Raw genomic sequence first — 18,235 nt, forward strand, 5'->3', positions numbered from 1 at the left:
ACGGATCCAGAGCCATAGGAAGAGAGAGTTGCGTCAACTCCGTCCACTTAGAAGGGGAGGATGGAAAAATTAGTTTTGGATGGGCAGGAGATCAAGTGGCAAGAGACATGGGAGTCTATGATAAAGAGTTGGCGAAACTGTGGTGTGGCCTGTTAGACCTGTCTGGGAATAAGAAAGTGTGGGTGTTGATCTGGAATTATTTAAGATTAAGCACAGTAATAAGAATGCTGATTTAGTTAGCGAATACTATAAGCTATTATAGGTAAGTATAAAGGCAGTGTTCAGATTTTTACAGATGGATCAAAGGATCCGCAGACAAATGCGACAGGGGCTGCAGTTGCTGTGCTGTGCCTAGTTACCAAGTGGAAATTAGCAAGAGAACATCGGACTGTTTAAGTGTGTATGCTGTTGAATTGTTTGCCATATTGATGGCATTAGAATGGGCTGAACAGGGTAGTTTAGAAAAAATTGTAATATGTAGTGATTCTGTGTCGGCCTTTGCAAGTATTAAGACAGGTACAGCCAGAATCACCAGGATCTGCTGTATGAAATCTTGTTTGCCAATTCAAGAGTGGTTAGGCAAGGGGAAAGTGTTACAGTCATGTGGGTCCCAGCACATTCAGATATCCCCGGAAACGAGAGAGCAGATGCGTTGGCAAAAGAAGCAGTCAAAAGGGAGTTGTTGAAATCAATATTAAGTTATCAAAATCAGAGGGAAATATCAATAAAATGGCCGCAGCACTGGGATCAGGAGAGATGGGGGAGACATTTACATCTGATACAAAATAGAGTAGGCAGTGTAAGAAAGAGGGGAGGAAACGGAAGAGAAGAGGTCGTAATAACAAGATTAGAATAGGACACAGCGATTTACGCAGCACACTCATGTTATAGGTAACATCCAACCGGTCTTTGTGAAATCTGTCAGGTACCAGAAATTGTAGAACACGTTATCATTAACTGCAATAAATATAGGTCGGAAAAGGAAGGACATGATGGAGGAGATGGGAAGATTGGGGATAACAGGAGCAGCATTGGAGAATGTACTGGAGTGTGGTGCTAGTGGGCAGGGGAGGAGATGCTTTATTAGCTACCTTCGGAGAGAACACACTACGTAATGACCAACGTTACACTTTGGTCGTAATTTGGTAAGTCGCAACATTACCAACAGGTGACGTTGTGACAGCATTGCTCTATGGTCGCAAAATACCAGACCTCATGGAGACTGTTCTGCAACGTTGCAGTAACCGTTATGGAATTACGTAAATACGATGTAATTTAATAACGTAACAATTACGTTATATCACAATCCTCATCCTTACTTAATTCGAAACGTTACTGGTAGGTTGTCAGAACGTTTGTAAATGGACGTATTGGTTACAGTAAAACATCTATCTGTCTGTCTGCGCGTTTACGCTTGGACCGTTAACACGTTATATCCAATGCAGGGTTTATTATTATTATTATTATTATTATTATTATTTATTTTAATATAGGATATGATGGATATGCAGGTATAGGGTTCTAGGGTGGCTGACATGGATAGGGATTTTATAGTAGGGCTCGGTGTAAAGCATGGAGGATAAAAAATAGCTTAGGGTGAAGGGATTTTTGAGTGTAAATCTATTGTCTGATACACACTCCGGAGCAGAAGGTGGCGGTAATTCACCAATAAGCTGTGCACACCCGCTGTAAAACAAGAAGACGGTATATCCAATCACATGCGCATGTTGCTGTGACGTGCTCTTGGAAGAAGGTCGTTGTAATTTCAAATTCTCCGTGGGAAAATCTGGGTTTGAGGGCGTTCAAGAGCAGGTAAGCGTTTCATTATGCCTTTATATTTTTAACTGAATGTATTAATGCAGCAATACTGGATGCCAACCGCCGTAAAAGCTAACAAGAAGAACTGAATGCATTGGAGACCTGTTCAGTTAGTAGTATTTGCAATGTAATGATGGAGTCCTACTTTCAACATGCATGTTTGCAGTTCTAGCTGAATGTTGCTAATGCTTTAAGTTAGTAGGTGAAATGGCGTCTGTTTGGGACTAAGTTGAGTTAGTGTTCTGTTAGATATCATATTTGCTACTTTGAGTATTTAACGCTAATAGCCCAGTGCAAATGTAATGTAAGACCAGCTAACATTACCTAGCTGATCTCGGCGATGGCCTGTTTAGTTAGCTAACAATTGAGCTAATTCGACATGTATAAACGGCTGTCCGTAAAGCACCTTTGTTCATGTCCTTTTAGCTAGCATTGTTGCCAGCGCCTCTTTTTAAAGCTAACGCATGTGGCGCTCTTTTGAAAGCTGTAATTCACCTTGTCCACGTCCTAATGAGATATCAACGTGTTGGTTAAAATATGCATCCTAAATATGATATAAAATAGTTGTGTGGTCTTCATTTGGTTTTTGGTGTTTGACAAACTGGAGCTAGCAAGCCTTTTCAAGCTAGCATTGTTGGCGCCTTTTTTGAAAGCTATTTTTGCGCTCTTTTGAAAGTATTTAGCTAAACATTATTTCCATTAGAAATACAAAAACTCAACTTTTTTTCGTCAAAATCCTCTAGCATTATTACTCTATACCTGGTGTAATCGTGGCCTTAAAAAAAAAAAATTGGCTTTGGCTTCGCGCCAGTACATTGTGTAATCAATATTAATCAAGAGTATTTCTCTGTATTTTCACCAAATACTGACTTAAATTGATTTTCTTTTGCAGAGTTCTCTACATTTGGCCCAACAGCTCAAATGGAAACTAGAGCACAAGATCAGAATGAAGGTAGTTATGGATATTATATGGAAACAGCTCTTTGCTCATTGTCAAAACACAATTACGATTTTAGCCTGCTGCGTGTGTTACTCGATGTATTTTTCTTACTTGGTCCAATTTCATATCCTTTCAGCTCCCACACATGACTGTTGCCCCGGTGAAGAACCCGAGGTCCAGCTTTCCCCACTCAAGACATGCCTGAGACAAGAGTGACTGTATTCCAAGTTGATCCAAGGTGATCCTAACTTAAATGTAGTTCTTGAAAAAGACAAAAATACTCAACACTATTAATGTTGAAATCATTGGTCTATGGTTATTACTGTCCTGAAACGACCCTTTGCCCTTTTTATGTTTTTGTATCTAGTTTTGTATGTTTGTCTCATCTTCTGTACCATAATTATGCTTGCAAATATTGCCTACCTAGAAATGTAACTTGAACCCGATCTCAATGGTATTCTATACAATGACAATAAAGGCTTTCTATTCTATTTGGGCTTGATATGTGTACATTTTTTATTGCTGCACTTAAAGTATCTTAAATTTTGAAGATATTAATTACAGAAGCAATGGCATTTCATTGGTAGGATAGAATGGAGATCAAAATTACAACACCATGATATACCTTTTTTTAACACACAAAATCAAAATGTATGGTCAGGGTTTAGTAAGTGACCACTCCGCAACGTTGTGGAAAGGTAAATAACGTAATAAAGAAGTTTAAACAACGTGTCAGCGACTTAAATCTATAACGTTACGACGGATGACTGCCTGGCGACGTAATCACAACGTCGGGGTAAGGTCATTGTATTACATTGTCAAACCGAATTAACCGAGTGAAAGCATGTTAGCTCATTATTTTCCACCAAAGTAGTAGATTTAGCTAACGTTAACAGATAACGTTAGCTTAGGAAAATGGATAAAGTTAGCAACATAACAGTCTATATTAATCGTAAATTACGTTCTCTTAATCCCATTTCACTCATAACGTTACAAAATTAGAGACAAAGGCTTGTAAACATGTCTTGGGGGGGGGGGGTTGTATTTATTAGTTAAATGTAACATTGGAGCGTGTGCTAGTAGTCTGGTGGGTGGTGATGGTAAAATGAGGATATCCAAGGATTTGGACGACGCGTTATCTGAAATAGAATAAAAAAGAATAACAAGGAATGGATAAAGCTGTTGTTTAGACTACTTTTGTGATGCATGACTGTTGATATGGGTGGGAGAGTGCAGGCTTGAAGATAGGGTGTAAAATTAACTTTTTTTATGCACTAGCCACTGTGGTAGATTCTCAACTTCTACCAGCCACTCAACTTTTTTACCAGCCACATTTTCAAAATCAGTATTAAAGGAGTACCATGGTGGTTGAACGTGACACTTCCCAGTTGTCTTCAGGCAACAACAAAACAAATGTGCATAATTTTTTAATTCTTCAGTCATTTTAATGCACTTTAAAACGTATTTTTCTAAGCCTAAATTTCCCAAGATAAAAATTCACCCGAACCGTCTGGGCGTGGTAATGATAACTGTCAGTTAGCTATGATTGACAGACCGTGCCCCGTTTCCATAGCTACCCCCATGATACGCGCTCTCTTTGGGAGACTGAATTTTCACAAGCTAGCTAGCTTAGTAGGGCTAGTATATCAAGTATCGGTAGATAGCTAAGGTAAGGACGTTGACTTATATCCAATTATAATTTTTGATATCTAGCTAGCCAAGTTAAGATAAAAGCACAACTATAACGTCCTCATAAAAGCAAACTAGCAAGCTAACGTTATCGATAACATTGTCTTATGAAAGCAAACCTCCTAGCTAGCTAACGTTAGCTAGCTAGCTAAATGAATATAACCAGAAATAATCTAAAGGCACTCTAATTTAAGTGAACCTAACGTTAGTCAAATATTTGCATTGTCTGAACAGCAGGACGGTGTGTGCTGTCAGATTTCTTTACGGGGCGTGGAAATGGGAGTAGTTACTGTATTAGTGACGTAGCAAAATGACAACTTTCTCAACCGGTTGAAAATAGGACAATGAATTTAAAACGCATATTTCTCCAAAAATACAGAACGGACATATTTAATACTTTGCTCATTGTGTTTCTTCAATGCCTCTTGTGCAAATAGCACATAAAACCGAGAAAGTGTGAAAATCACCATGGTACTCCTTTAAAGCAGCGGCGACTGAGCTGAAAATGGGTGGCGCACAACTTTCCTTTAAACTAATCATTGATCTCAACCTGTTTTCATTAATTTTCCTTTATTATCAAGCGTGCCAACGATCGGACTAATCAAATGACAAGTAGCCTAACACCCAGTGTCTTCATACCGTGTTAGGGGGATGAAATCATAAATTCAATCTATCCGTTAAAAATCCGTTTTAATCACCAAGTAGTCTACACTTAACAAATAAGATACACCAGTCTGTTATCTACCAGTGTTAGGTTACAGAATAACCAGCAAAACAAACCTGCACTTCAAGATTGTTTACAATCTGCGCATTGCAAATGTTTGCCATGAATACGAGTGCGGAGAAAGAAGTGCATGTATCCGCAAATAATGTTGATTAAAAATGTGCACAATTTCGTGCTGCAAATGAAAATAAATGTAGGCTATGCGGCTACTCGCTAGAACTGCCTATTTGGGGAGAGCAGGCTATGTATGATAGTATTGAGTAGCCTATTTTGTGGATTAATTGTATGATACTCAAGAGAATCAGGGGAAGTTTCCGCCACTGCTTAGTGATTAAAACTGATTTTTCTAAATCGCATTTATCATTTCCCTAACACAATGCGAAGAAGCTGTGTGTCACTTTTCAATTGATTAGTAAGATCGTTTGCATGCTTGTTAATCACTGAAAATTAATTAAAACAGTTTGAGATCAATGATTAGTTAAGGAAGGTTTTGCGCCCCAACAATTTTCAGCTCAGTCGCTGCTAAAGGCTAAATACGACAGTGGCACTGGGACCAACAGCCTACTTTTTAATAGACGGCTCGAACACCTGATCATGCCGCCACTTCTCATAGAGCTCAACAGTGACCGCCCACTTTTTGAACGGCTCCGGTTCCGGAAGTGAATCTCCATTCCGTTACTCAATTGACGTTTCAGAAAAGCCTTATGTAAAGTGTTGTAAGCGTAAGCCTGGAACAAGCCAACCAACTACCAGATGAATCGTGACCATAAAATATTTGATTCGAAGCAAAAAAAAAATTGGAAAAACGGAAAAAAGGGCAAAGGTACAAGACTGTGTACATAAGAGTTATTTTAACTGATGAACTACTCATCCCACAAACCATCGCGAATGATACCTTCCAACCTAACGATAGTTTAGCGCGCTTATTCTTGAATTATTATAGTGTCATTAATATAGTGTTTATATTGTTAATAATAGTGTTGCAATATATTCCGTTTAAATAAACGTTTTGCTACGTTTTGTCGGGACTGAAGGCGCCACAGGTTTCTAACCGATGGAGACTATTTCGCGCGTTTCATAGAAAGTTCATAGTTCAATGGCTGCCATGCGAACATCTCCGTTGGAACAGCGAGCTCCACCAATCAGAGACGTCGCTGTTACACTTTAGGATTGTGGGTAGTGTAGTACTTCTGCATGACATCGCGAATAAAACATGTTTTTCTTGAAACAAGGTTGATGTCATACGGATTTGTGGCTTCTACAGGAGCAAATACCATCGTTTCACAATATGATAGCTCGTGGTAAGTCTACCTTGGATGGTTACGAGATTATGGCTAATAATCAAATCCTCAATTCAGAATATCTTGTGTGAACCTTGCAGTCAACACAAACTTGTGTCCTTGTGTCAGCATATCTTCCTGTATTGCCAGAATAGATGTTGCTGCCATTACCACCCCTGTTTGTACAGGCTTCCAACCTCCCTGTGGACCAATCTTCATCCCATGGAACGGATGGACCATGTCCTGGAGGAAGTTGATGGCCTATTGATACTCCTCCATCTTGAGCCTGATCAGTGCTGTTATCGGATGGCGAGAGGAAACCAATGATCAACTTGCTCCAGGAGCCACGCTGTAGTCAGGTAGGATAGGGGGCGTTGTTCTTGCTGCACCATGTATTTCTGCCCGGCACTTGTTGCCTTACTGAATACATTCATAGCAGGGCAACCTTCATTTTTAAAAATGACTGGGCTCGATGGCTTTAGTTGACAAATTGGGAGCTATTTTCAGTGCCATCCCTTCTTGAAAGTCCAGTAGATCCTTAATAGGGGCTACTGAAACCTCATTAGAGGGGAGATTCTCTTTTTCTACAATATCCGCAGGAATTATGAACGCCTGTTCACGGACGAGGACACTCTCTAGGTTTTTGACCAGATGGGGGACGTCAGGCATGAAATAGAGCTGCCTGTCTGGCGTTACTGGATGTGGCACCGATGTTTTATTGTGGTCCACCCCAAAGACTTCCCATGTCGGTGGTGACATCAAGCACATGTAGCCCTATGGATGCTGCTCTCTCTATTATTTCCAGAATGATTGGTCTGTACTCTGCTCCATTAGCAGAATTACCACTGTAGTGGTAAGCCACTACTTGCTTCCACCGTGTTGTGTTTCCCACCAACATAAACACACAAGCATGTGTTGCACCAGGTCACTTCACCATATAATTTGCCTGTCCCCATGTGCAGCTCCACGCTTGGTGTGATGGCCATCTTGTCCAGGGTCAGCACACACTACCTTTCCAGCTCTGTCAATCCAATCCAATCCACACCTGGCTCAAATTTAACTAGAGCCCGACCGATATATCGGCCATTATTCGACTTTTTTTGACGACATCGGGATCGGCAGTTATGCCGCCGACGTGTCCCGATATTTTAGTAAGTATAATAAACAAAAAAACAATGATTATTTATCTGTACTTGTCTGTTCGAACGTTGTAGTTGCTATTTACTATAATTATCCAGTAGAGGGAGCTCTAATACAAGTGTGAACTGCAGCAGCTGACGCGCTACTTCTCTGAGACGTTTGTCACTCGTGCCTCATCCAATATTCTCCACTGCAAAACTTGTCTGCACAGGTTCGATTGCCGCAACAAAGGTATGCATATTTAGTGAAAGTTTTTTTAATTAAATGCGTTTATACGACCACTATGTTTATCAATCCTCATTATCAAGCGAGCGAGCTAGCTAACATATTTGGTTCACTTTAGCAAGCTAGCGGGTAACCTGCACGAAAGCGCATTGTAATTTTTTTCACGTATTTCATCCAGTCAATTTAATTTTAACGTTACACTTGATTCACTCTTTAGCTCCGCTAGATAATGTCTCATGTAGTAGAAATAAAATTAGAAAATATAATTCATTTAGCTTACTGAGAATATATAATAAGAAATAACGAGGCTGTGTCAATAGCTAATGCGTTATTGCGAGCGAGTGTGTCATCTAGTCACGCGTCAGAGCGCATTGTAGTTATTTTCACCGCCTAATTCTTATGGACAGGGAAGCTCGCTAGATAGTCTTACTCTTTGAGATCATGTAGTAGGAATAAAATAAGAAAATATAATTAATGTACTGAGAATAGATACTAAGAAATAATAAATTAATAATAATAACAACAACAATAATAATAATATTCATAAAAATACATGTTTGAAACTGGAAAACTGATTTTTTTTAAATTTATTTTTTATAGATGGCTGGAAAAGAAAGGAGTAAAAGTAAGGTGTGGAGTTATTTTGATTTCACACACTTAAAGATGGTGTTAATATATTTAAGTTAATATCATATTTTACTTTTTTTATCTAAAAAGTTCTGTGTGTTTATTTTTATTTTTGTTTGCTTATAAGTTAAATGTTCTTAAATATAGAACTTTAATAAAATATAAGTTTTTCAAATTGATTTGAAAATGTGGCACTTTTTGACAAAATATCGGTCAAAACATCGGCAATCGGTGGGCTAGGACTCTCGAAATCAGGATCGGCATCGGACCGAAAAATCTGGCATCGGTCGGGCTCTAATATATATACAAACAAACAAAACACAATATCCGCTCCAAATGAGTGGACTATTGTGCACCATGTAATGTAAAACAATGTTTACAGGATGGTGTATTGTTATTGATCAGGTGTATGTGATTTTCACTGTACAAATTGTCTTCTAGGATTGAATATTTCTGTTAAGGTTCAAGGATGTTTAATTCTCATGTACTGGCATAAATAATATGTGAATTATTCCTTTAATTGACACAATCACACTCACAGGAAGAAACACAATTCATTAACCCTTTAATTTTATTTGGTCATCTTAATTTATGTAATGTGCAGTACCTTTTATTTAAATATTCTGTCATTTTGTATATATGTTCGTATTTGTGATGTTTAAATTAATAATATTGAGTTAACGTCATCGAAAATAGGACGTGAGGGGCTGTGGCTTTGATTCGTGCATGCTGTCCTCTTTAGTTTTTTCCCTCGTCGCGGTAAAGTTAAGCTGTGCACTTCCCGGCAGAAACATGTATAACTCCAACACAAGTGAATCAAGATAATTAAGTTGTAATTTCGGGGAAAACACGAAGATTTCATGCCACACCATCCTCCCTTCTGTATTAGCAGCCAATGAGGTATGTTTTGAAGTGTTTCTATCGTTTTTACAAGGTGTATTATGTGTTCAGGTAAACAGTAACGTTGGCGAAGTTTGGGAGAATTAGCTTGCGATGTATGAGAGCATGAAACATGTTTCCACGTGTTCACTTGCAAGGTAGCTTAATTGTTTGCTAAGACACAACGAATGTGTATGTGATTTACTTGGCATTTTCATGTTGTAATATTTATGTGAAGCATTTCATATTTCATTCTTAAGCTAAATACTGCACATTTCATGTATACTGTTTATATGAAAGGGTCTATGGCAAATTTCATTTGAAGTCAAGAGTAATCTGTAAGAAAGAACTAAGAATACAAAGTGCATTGCAAGATGTTTATGTATTTTGTGTTTTATTTTCTTTAAGTTCTCACGGCATGGTGATTCTGGATGAATCCATGATTGGTGCAATCGTAATAAACTGCCAGTTGAATTAAAGAACCCTTGTGCTCATGATTACTGGAGGGAGCTACATAGACAGAACATTGAAACGCTTATTTGCAAGTGGATTTCCAATGACAACACATTGAACATTATGATATGCTGTCAGTTGTTGATATTCACCTCTCGTCGTGCTTGCTGCCTGATTCTGTGGTATCTGAAAGTCATAAAGATTACATTAGGATGTGATTACTCGTGACTACCTGTTACGAATGGAAATACCCTTCAGTGTTGCAATAACAAAGAGGGTGGAACGGTTCGTAACATTAAACCACCACAACCAATCTACACAATACCAACCAACGCGCAGATGTTTAAAGAGAGAAAATGATTATTTATTATATACAACTTAATGATTTCCTATAAACTAAAAGTGTCAACCTAGCTAAAATGTCCGTGACACAAAGGCTATTTAATTGAGCCTCACCGGGCAGCCAGTACAGCGGTCCAAGTCCTCCGTGAGGCCGGTCCTCTCCACCAGGTCCAATCGCAGGGATTACGTGATGTTAGCGTCCTCTGCTGGTCAAGTACTGTACTGCCGGATACAGCGCGACTAATCTAATACTGGGCTACTATTAAAAACTGTTAAGGTTGGAATAGAACTCTCGGAGCAGAGCGAAGTCAAGCATGGCTTCCAGTAGCAGACGAAAAGATGGCTCTCTTGTGATGACGGCGTCCAGCTGTTATATAGACCCGCATCTTCTAACCGTTGCTCCGCAACGGTCGCCGGCGTCCTTAGCTACGGCCGCATCTGGTCCGGTCTCCGAGCGACGACACCGGCATCCTCGTCACCGCGCATCCTCCTAGTCAGGTCACCCGGCAACAGGATACATGTTTATCACCACCTGTATAGGGGAACACAAACAACCAGCAATACCCAGCCAAAAACACAGAAAAGTAACATCCCTTAATAATAATAATGTTCTAAATAATACACAGGGATGTAACACCCCCACCCTTAAGACAATAAATAATTCTCTATTTATTGTCACATTCGTGCATACGGGACAATGCGTCGGCAACAACGTTATCACGCCCTTGGATGTGCCGAATGTCTAAATCATAACACTGCAAAAATAAGCTCCACCGCATGAGGCGCTGGTTATTGTTATGCATGCGGTGAAGGAAGACAAGTGGGTTGTGATCCGTCTGCACCACGACGGGGCGTGAAGAGGAGCCTACATAAACGTCAAAGTGCTGTAATGCAAGAACCAGAGCCAAAGCCTCCTTCTCTATCGTGGAGTATAACCGCTGATGTCAGTTAAACTTCCTCGAAAAGTAGCACACGGGATGATCAACACTGTGAGTGTCCTCCTGCATGAGAAGGGCTCCAGCACCACAGTCACTTGCATCCACAGCAATTTAAAAGGGCGTATAAAATCGGGTGCGGAGAGAACAGGTGTGCTGACCAACAAGGCTTTCACGTTCTCAAATGACCGTTGACATTTATCAGTCCACGTAAAATAAGTCTTAGGGCTGAGGAGGTCCGTTAACGGCGAAACAACCGCAGAGAAGTTTTTGCAAAAACTGCGGTAGTAACCCACCATTCCCAAGAATCTCCGCAGCTCACGGCGGGTTTTGGGAGCCGGAAATGCCAACACGGACTCCACCTTCGAGTCAACTGGATGTACCTGTCCCCGACCCACAACTTTGCCCAAGTACATGACAGTTGCTTGGCCAAACTCGCACTTTGCCAGATTCACGGTTAAATTAGCAGCAGACAAACGATCAAAGAGTTCTCCCATCTGATTAATGTGTTCGGCCCAAGTCGCACTGTAAATTACCAGGTCATCCAAATACGCCTCGCAACCTGGCAGGTCGGACACAACGAGGTTAACCAACCTCTGAAAAGTAGCCGGAGCGTTTCGCATCCCGAAAGGCATCACCGTATATTGCAAGAAAGTGTCTGGTGTAACAAAAGCGGAAATCTCCTTCGCGCGTTTTGACAGGGGGACTTGCCAGTAACCCTTAAGCAAATCAAATTTGCTTACATAAGCAGCCGAACCCACCCGGTCTACACAGTCATCCATCCTAGGGAGAGGGTAACAGTCAGGTTTAGTGACTGTATTCACCTTCCTGTAGTCGGTGCAAAAACAAAAAGTGCCGTCGGGTTTGTTAACGAGCAGACAGGGAGAACTCCAATCGCTCGAGCTGGGCTCAGCGATGCCATTCTTTAACATATAATCCACCTTTTTCTTTAACTGTGAATGTTTTTCTGGATTAACGCGATATGGGTGCTGTTTTATTGGAGAAAACCCACCCACGTCGATGTCATGCTCTAATAGGTGAGTACGGGTAGGCACATCAGAAAACAGGGTCAGGTGCGAACGAATGAGTCTTGCAATCTCTGCACTTTCATCACTAGACAAATGAGACAGCTGCACCTCAAGGCTGCGCAGAAATTCATAATTCTGCAGCCTGCCTTCTGTCACACTCTTCGGGGGTATAAGCACATCCCCCCCCTCCTGTTCGGGAGGAGTAAAGGTAATGCCCGACAAGGCCACACCTTTTACCTCACCTTCCTCTCCAGGCTGACGATCCCAGCAGGGCTTGATCATGTTAACGTGACACAGGCGACTCCTTTTCCTGCGGTCAGGAGTGGCTATCAGGTAATCACGATCACCTACCCGACATTCAATCAGGTACGGGCCGCTGTAGCGCGCCTGCAAAACAGACCCCGGGATGGGCAGGAGCACCATAACTTTATCGCCAGGCGAAAAAGTTCGCATCTCTGCACCACGATCGAACCAGCATTTCATCCTCTTTTGTGAGGACTCTAGATTCTCCCTCGCTAACTCGCCTGCTCGATGCAATTTTAAACGGAAATTGCATACAAAATCAAGCAGGTTCATGTGACTGTCCTCTGTCAGCCACTTCTCCTTGAGCAGCTTCAGAGGGCCGGGTACAGTGTGACCAAAAACTAATTCAGCAGGACTGAACCCTAGCGATTCTTGTACAACCTCCCGCACAGCAAAAAGCATTAAATGTACGCCCTCATCCCAGTCCTTTTCAAACTCAAGGCAGTATGCGCGTAGCATAGACTTGAGAGTCTGATGGAATTGCTCAAGCACCCCCTGCGATTCCGGATGGTAAGCACTGGAGGGAAAATGCTTAATTGCTAACTGGTCGAGTACCTGAGCGAAAATATTGGACATGAAGTTGGTCCCCTGGTCAGACTGAATAGCCTTAGGGAGACCGAACAGAGAAAATAATTTAACGAGCGCCTTAACAACGACCGGAGCGGTTATCTTCTGCAAAGGTATCGCCTCGGGAAAACGAGTAGCCACGCACATTATGGTGAGCAGGTACTGATTACCAGACTTAGTCCGTGGCAACGGGCCCACAATATCAACAAGAACCCTTTCAAACGCCCCCCCAACCACTGGAATGGGGTACAGTGGAGCCGGCGGTATCTTTAAATTCGGCTTCCCAGTAACCTGACACACATGGCATGTTTCGCAGTACTTAGCGACGTCTCTTTTCAAACCCGGCCAAAAGAAGTGCTTTAAGACACGGTCATGTGTTTTATTGACGCCCAGGTGTCCAGCGAGGCAGCTATCATGAGCAAGACAAAGTATCTCCCCGCGATATGCAGTTGGGACCACAATCTGGTGAATAACACGCCAATCATCTTGAACTGAAGCGTCTACAGGTCTCCACTTACGCATAAGTACGTCGTCCTTTAAAAAGTACGCCGTCGGCACTAAAGCAACTTCCTCTTCGGGAATTGCCTTTTCAAAGAGAGAAGAAAGCTCTGTGTCTTTCTTCTGCTCCTCAACAAGCTGCTCCCGAGCTAGAGACAACTTGCCAAATTCCGCAACACATTCAGCCCGTTCCTCCCCCGACGCAGCGAAAAGGGGAGTTTGCACATCGGGTTCTGGCTTCACAGCGAACAAATCGCTTAGACCGAGATCGCCAGCTAACCAATCTATCTCCGACTCACCGCTAGCCGTAGCGGAGTCGGGACTACCTGTCAGTCGTTTAGACATGGCACGAGTGACAGCACACGTAGGAAATACGTCAGGGTATTTCTGTGTAAGTTCGTCAGGGCGATCAACAATAGGGACAGGCGTCACCTCAGGGTTTACCAACACACGCCCACCAGCTAGATCATTCCCCAGAATGAAAGATACTCCGTCCACTGGTAGACTAGGTCGCACGCCCACTACGACGCGACCCGTCACTAGGTCGGACTTCAAGCAAACAGCATGCAGTGGCACGTTGGTAAAACCCATTTCAAAACCCTGCACAAGGACACTGGTGCCTAAGGAGGATTCTTCAGACAGGGGCAAGATATCCTACAAGATAAAAGACTGCGCCGCACCAGTATCCGTCAATATCTTAACCGGCCTCTGAGAATCAGGTTCACCAGTTAGACACACAGAACCATCCATAATGAATGGGGCATAGTCCCGAAGGGCACTACCCTTCCCATATGGTGAAGTCTCACCGAGCCCAATTATAGGCGACAACGTTTTCACAAGGGAGACCCCTTTTGAGGAGTTATTCTTCCTTTTAAAGGCAAAACAGTTAATCATAATATGGCCAGGTTTTTTGCAAAAGTGACACACAATCTCCGATTTCGCGTCCGAATCATGCAGCCTTCTACCAGAAATAGGAGAACTGGGTTTTGACGGACCGACAGAGCCATTGGGAAACTCCCTCCGAGGAGTGACGTCGTTATGACGTGGCGGAGGTTTCCCAGCAGACGGGCTTATATGCGTGAGTGTAAACTCGTCCACTAAAACAGCAGGCTGCGCGACCTGAGTCACCCTCTGCTCATTCAAATAGGTGGCGACACGTTCAGGCAAACAATTTTTAAACTCCTCCATGATCACTAAATCACGGAGTGGCTCAAAAGTTTTAACCCCCTGTGCAGCGCACCAGCGATCAAACAAACTTTCCTTCTCGCGAGCAAACTCGACAAAAGTCTGGCTGTCGGTCTTCCGAAAACGCCTAAACTTCTGACGGTAAGCCTCTGGCACCAACTCGTATGCCCTGAGCACAGCAGCCTTCGCTTCCTCGTAGTCAAGGCTTTTCTCCAAGGACAATGCTGAGTAAGCATCCTGAGCTTTACCCACGAGCACACACTGTAACAGCAGCGACCAGGTGTCTTTGGGCCACTTAAGCGTGATAGCAACCCGCTCAAACATGGAAAAATACTTTTCCACTTCTGCCTCACGAAATGGGGGAACCACCCTAATGTGCCTGGTAACATCAAATTCGGCCTGCTGCGTTTTGCAGCCGCCGCTAACCCGAATGGTTTCCAACTCCATCTCTCTAAAACGCAATTTCATCTCCATCTCCTTCAGGCGCACCTGAGCCTCCAGTTCCCTCTCTCTCACGGCCAGCGTTGTTTGAGCCTCCAACTCTAAGCGCTTCATTTCTAACTCAATATTCAGTTCAGTCGTAGTAACGGGACACTCGGTCTTAAAAGGGGACAACTCCGCTTTACTAAGAATCGATTCCCCGGTGTCAACACCCACAGGCAACACCTGTTGTTCCAGCAACAATAGAAGTTAAGAACACAATATAAACAAAAACCGTGCTGCTGCCAGATATGCAGTAGATACTACAAGCATTATTTCTCCTGATTAGTTTTCCTGTTGAACTCAATGGAAAAAATATTCAGGAGAAACAATGCTTGTAGTATCTACTGCATATCTGGCAGTAGCATGGTGGTTTGAGGCTCATTTGATACCTTGAACCCTTGATGACTTAAAGCCATTTAACCAACAAATGTGTTCCATATTGTATCAGCATAATTTACAGCTGAATCTAGTCCCACCTCCCAATTCCCATAGAGATCCATTCAAATGCAAAGAGTTTTTGTATTGCTTGTAGGACAACCTGACAATAAGATATCCAGACTCTGATGATGTTGATAGGTCACAGACATCAGGAAGTCATGGCATGCAAAGGATATGCAACCAAATACAAAACATTACTTTTTTATTTGACAATATGTTAATTTGTCTAAAACACTGAAATGGGGGACTACTATAAAAAGTGCTGTAAATACTGCATGGTGAAACCAAAATGTATAAGAATACCCTTTAATAAAAGCTCCGAGTCTGCGCTTTGACGATGTGTGAATTGTTTGATTACAAACAGAAAATAAAATATTAAATCAGAAAAATGCAGGTGGTTTTAATGTTGTGGCTGATCCGTGTATAGTTCTTTATCCCTGAACCCTGGAATGACCCCTAGGTACAAGGTGCTACACGGTATTCGGCAAGGGTGCCCAATCACTCCAAAATTATTTATTTTGACCACCCAATTACTAGAAATGCTTATTAGTAACAATCCCGAAATACAAAGTGTTAAAATTTTTGACAAGGAATTTAAAATGAGTCAATTCGCAGATGACACATCCATTTTCTTAAAAAATAAATCCATGGTAGATAAAGCCCTTAACACAATTTATATGTTCTCCAAAGCATCAGGATTACCCCTTAATATTAAAAAAGGTGAATTACTTCCCATTCATACATACGCAGATTCCGCTATTGCTTGAATCCAAAGTGAAATATCTAGGAATAATGATGTCTAAAAATGTTATTAGAAGAGAAGACATCAATATTTCTAACCGCTTAATAGATATGAAGAAATCTCTCAGTCATTAACCAGGGACCTTACTATTTTTGGTAGAGTTATTTTAGTTAAAGCAGAAAGTATCTCCAAATTAATTTATCCATGTCACTCCTTGTATGTCTCTTCCAATATTATTTAAAAAGCCATCTCAGTTATTTTCTAATTCTTATGGAAAAATAAAACCCATTATATTGAAAGATCACAGCTAGCTAAAGAGTATGGTAAGGGTGATATCAAAGCTTTAGAATTCGAATCAATGGGTGGAACTCTTAAGATTAAATGGTTAAAAGCATATTTGTCACAGCCAAATTCTATGTGGTTTCATATACCAAGGTCATTGTTTAAAAAAAAAATAGGAGGGATTGAGTTTATTTTTAAATGTGATTTTGAGGTAAGCAAGATTCCTATTAAGTTGTATAATTTCCACAGACAGATTCTTCAGTATTGAAAAATGATATTTACTCATAATTTTTCTCCTCATGGATCAACTTTATGGAAAAAAAGAGTGATTACAATTAATAGAAAATCAATATTTAAGAGTGACTGGTGTGAGGAAGGTATTTTGTTTGTAAATGATTTATTGGATTGCAATGGTAACCTTTTGGACTATATGGCCTTTTTAGATAAATATAATTTAAATAGTACTCATAGAGAGTATAGTAAGATTTGTAAAGCAATCCCCAGTTAATCCAAATCCAAGTCAGTTAATCCAAAATATTTTAATGTATTCAAATGTTGAATCAGTATTGCCAAATTTAGTGATTAATGATTGTAACTTAAATGATAACAAATGTAATAAATTTATTGGTGCTGTTCTGAAATCCAAAGTGTTTCATGATTATAATAGAGGGTTGTATGTACAAGTTCCTGATATGGAAACTTTTATGGATAAAGCACATTCTAAATTTATTAAATGGCCTATTTCCCCAAAGGTCAAAGAAACTCATTTCAAAATAATTCATAAGGTTTACCCGGTTTCAGAATTTCTTAAAATAAAGGTTTAAATTTGAAGTGGACCCTTGTACCTTTTGTAATGTAACAGATGACACACTAGAACACGTTTTTCTTATGTCCTGTGTCCAAAACATTTTGGTTAGATATAAAAAATTGGATATCACTTAAGGTAAATGATATTCCAACTTTTGACATTTCTCATATTTTTTTATATGGATAATTTAAACTCATCTATTTCTGACATGATTAATATGATCATTCTCTTGGGTAAATTATCATATTCATTGTAGCAAGTGGAGAAATAGTAAGCCCTCCTTTGTTTGGTTTATTAATGATTTCAAACTGTTTTCCTCATCACTTAAAAAAATGTACTCCAGTAACATAGCAAGAAAGATTTCTGGGGATATATCTTGTTTCTTGTTGTTTTGAATGATGCCCCTTATTTTTGAAGTCTTGGCTCCTCTTTGTTTTGTGTTTTTTGTTCTTATATATGTCTAGTGATTAAGAAATTACTGTTTATTTATATATTTCTATATATTTTTTTATATAAATCCCCCATATTTTATTTTGTTTTTTTCTTCATTTATTTTGATAAGGTTTATATATATATATATATATATATATAAGTGGGTGTGTGTGTGTGTGTGTGTGTATTCTCTACGAGTTCTTGTATGTTCCTTAATGTGTGTTCAATAAAAAAAATTTAAAAAATGAAAAGAGCAAGCGTCAACAACTCGCCTCTATTAATGAAGCCTTTCTCCCCATTGGCTAAAGAGTGAACTGCAACGCCTGGTTGCAAAAAGAACCTGAAACTCCGCCCACCCAATGTTAAGTCAATGGGGAAAGCCTGAAAAGAGACCAATTTTCTCTGAGGAAATATAAA

At 40.6% G+C, this 18,235-nt stretch overlaps 1 protein-coding gene and 1 long non-coding RNA gene across 4 annotated transcripts; one reads left to right on the forward strand and one right to left on the reverse strand.

The window, feature by feature from the left end:
- The first annotated feature begins 899 nt into the window (after positions 1–899).
- On the forward strand, positions 900–7,946 carry LOC118206702. Of its 3 annotated transcripts, XR_004761232.1 has the most exons (6): positions 900–1,812; positions 2,711–2,770; positions 2,895–2,996; positions 6,404–6,472; positions 6,640–6,810; positions 7,051–7,946. It is a non-coding gene; the product is annotated as an uncharacterized LOC118206702 (long non-coding RNA). The 3 variants fall into 3 exon arrangements; XR_004761230.1 differs by having other exon boundaries at positions 6,640–7,946; XR_004761231.1 differs by lacking the exon at positions 6,404–6,472 and having other exon boundaries at positions 6,640–7,946.
- A 1,773-nt stretch (positions 7,947–9,719) lies between these two features.
- Positions 9,720–14,066, reverse strand: LOC118206694. Its single transcript, XM_035379674.1, has 2 exons — positions 10,232–14,066; positions 9,720–9,961 (listed from the first exon to the last, which is right to left on the reverse strand). Exon 1 carries the CDS (start codon positions 14,037–14,039, stop codon positions 11,037–11,039), a length of 3,003 nt encoding a protein of 1,000 aa, XP_035235565.1. The 5' UTR covers positions 14,040–14,066; the 3' UTR covers positions 9,720–9,961; positions 10,232–11,036.
- Positions 14,067–18,235: the final 4,169 nt, after the last annotated feature.

The sequence above is a fragment of the Anguilla anguilla genome, chromosome 10, assembly GCF_013347855.1.
Source record: "Anguilla anguilla isolate fAngAng1 chromosome 10, fAngAng1.pri, whole genome shotgun sequence".
Lineage (NCBI taxonomy): Eukaryota > Metazoa > Chordata > Actinopteri > Anguilliformes > Anguillidae > Anguilla > Anguilla anguilla.

What these genes read in the sequence shown, in the direction of transcription:
- LOC118206694 (XM_035379674.1), bottom strand. Translation starts at nt 14,039, where the DNA reads ATGGGTTTTACCAACGTGCCACTGCATGCTGTTTGCTTGAAGTCCGAC.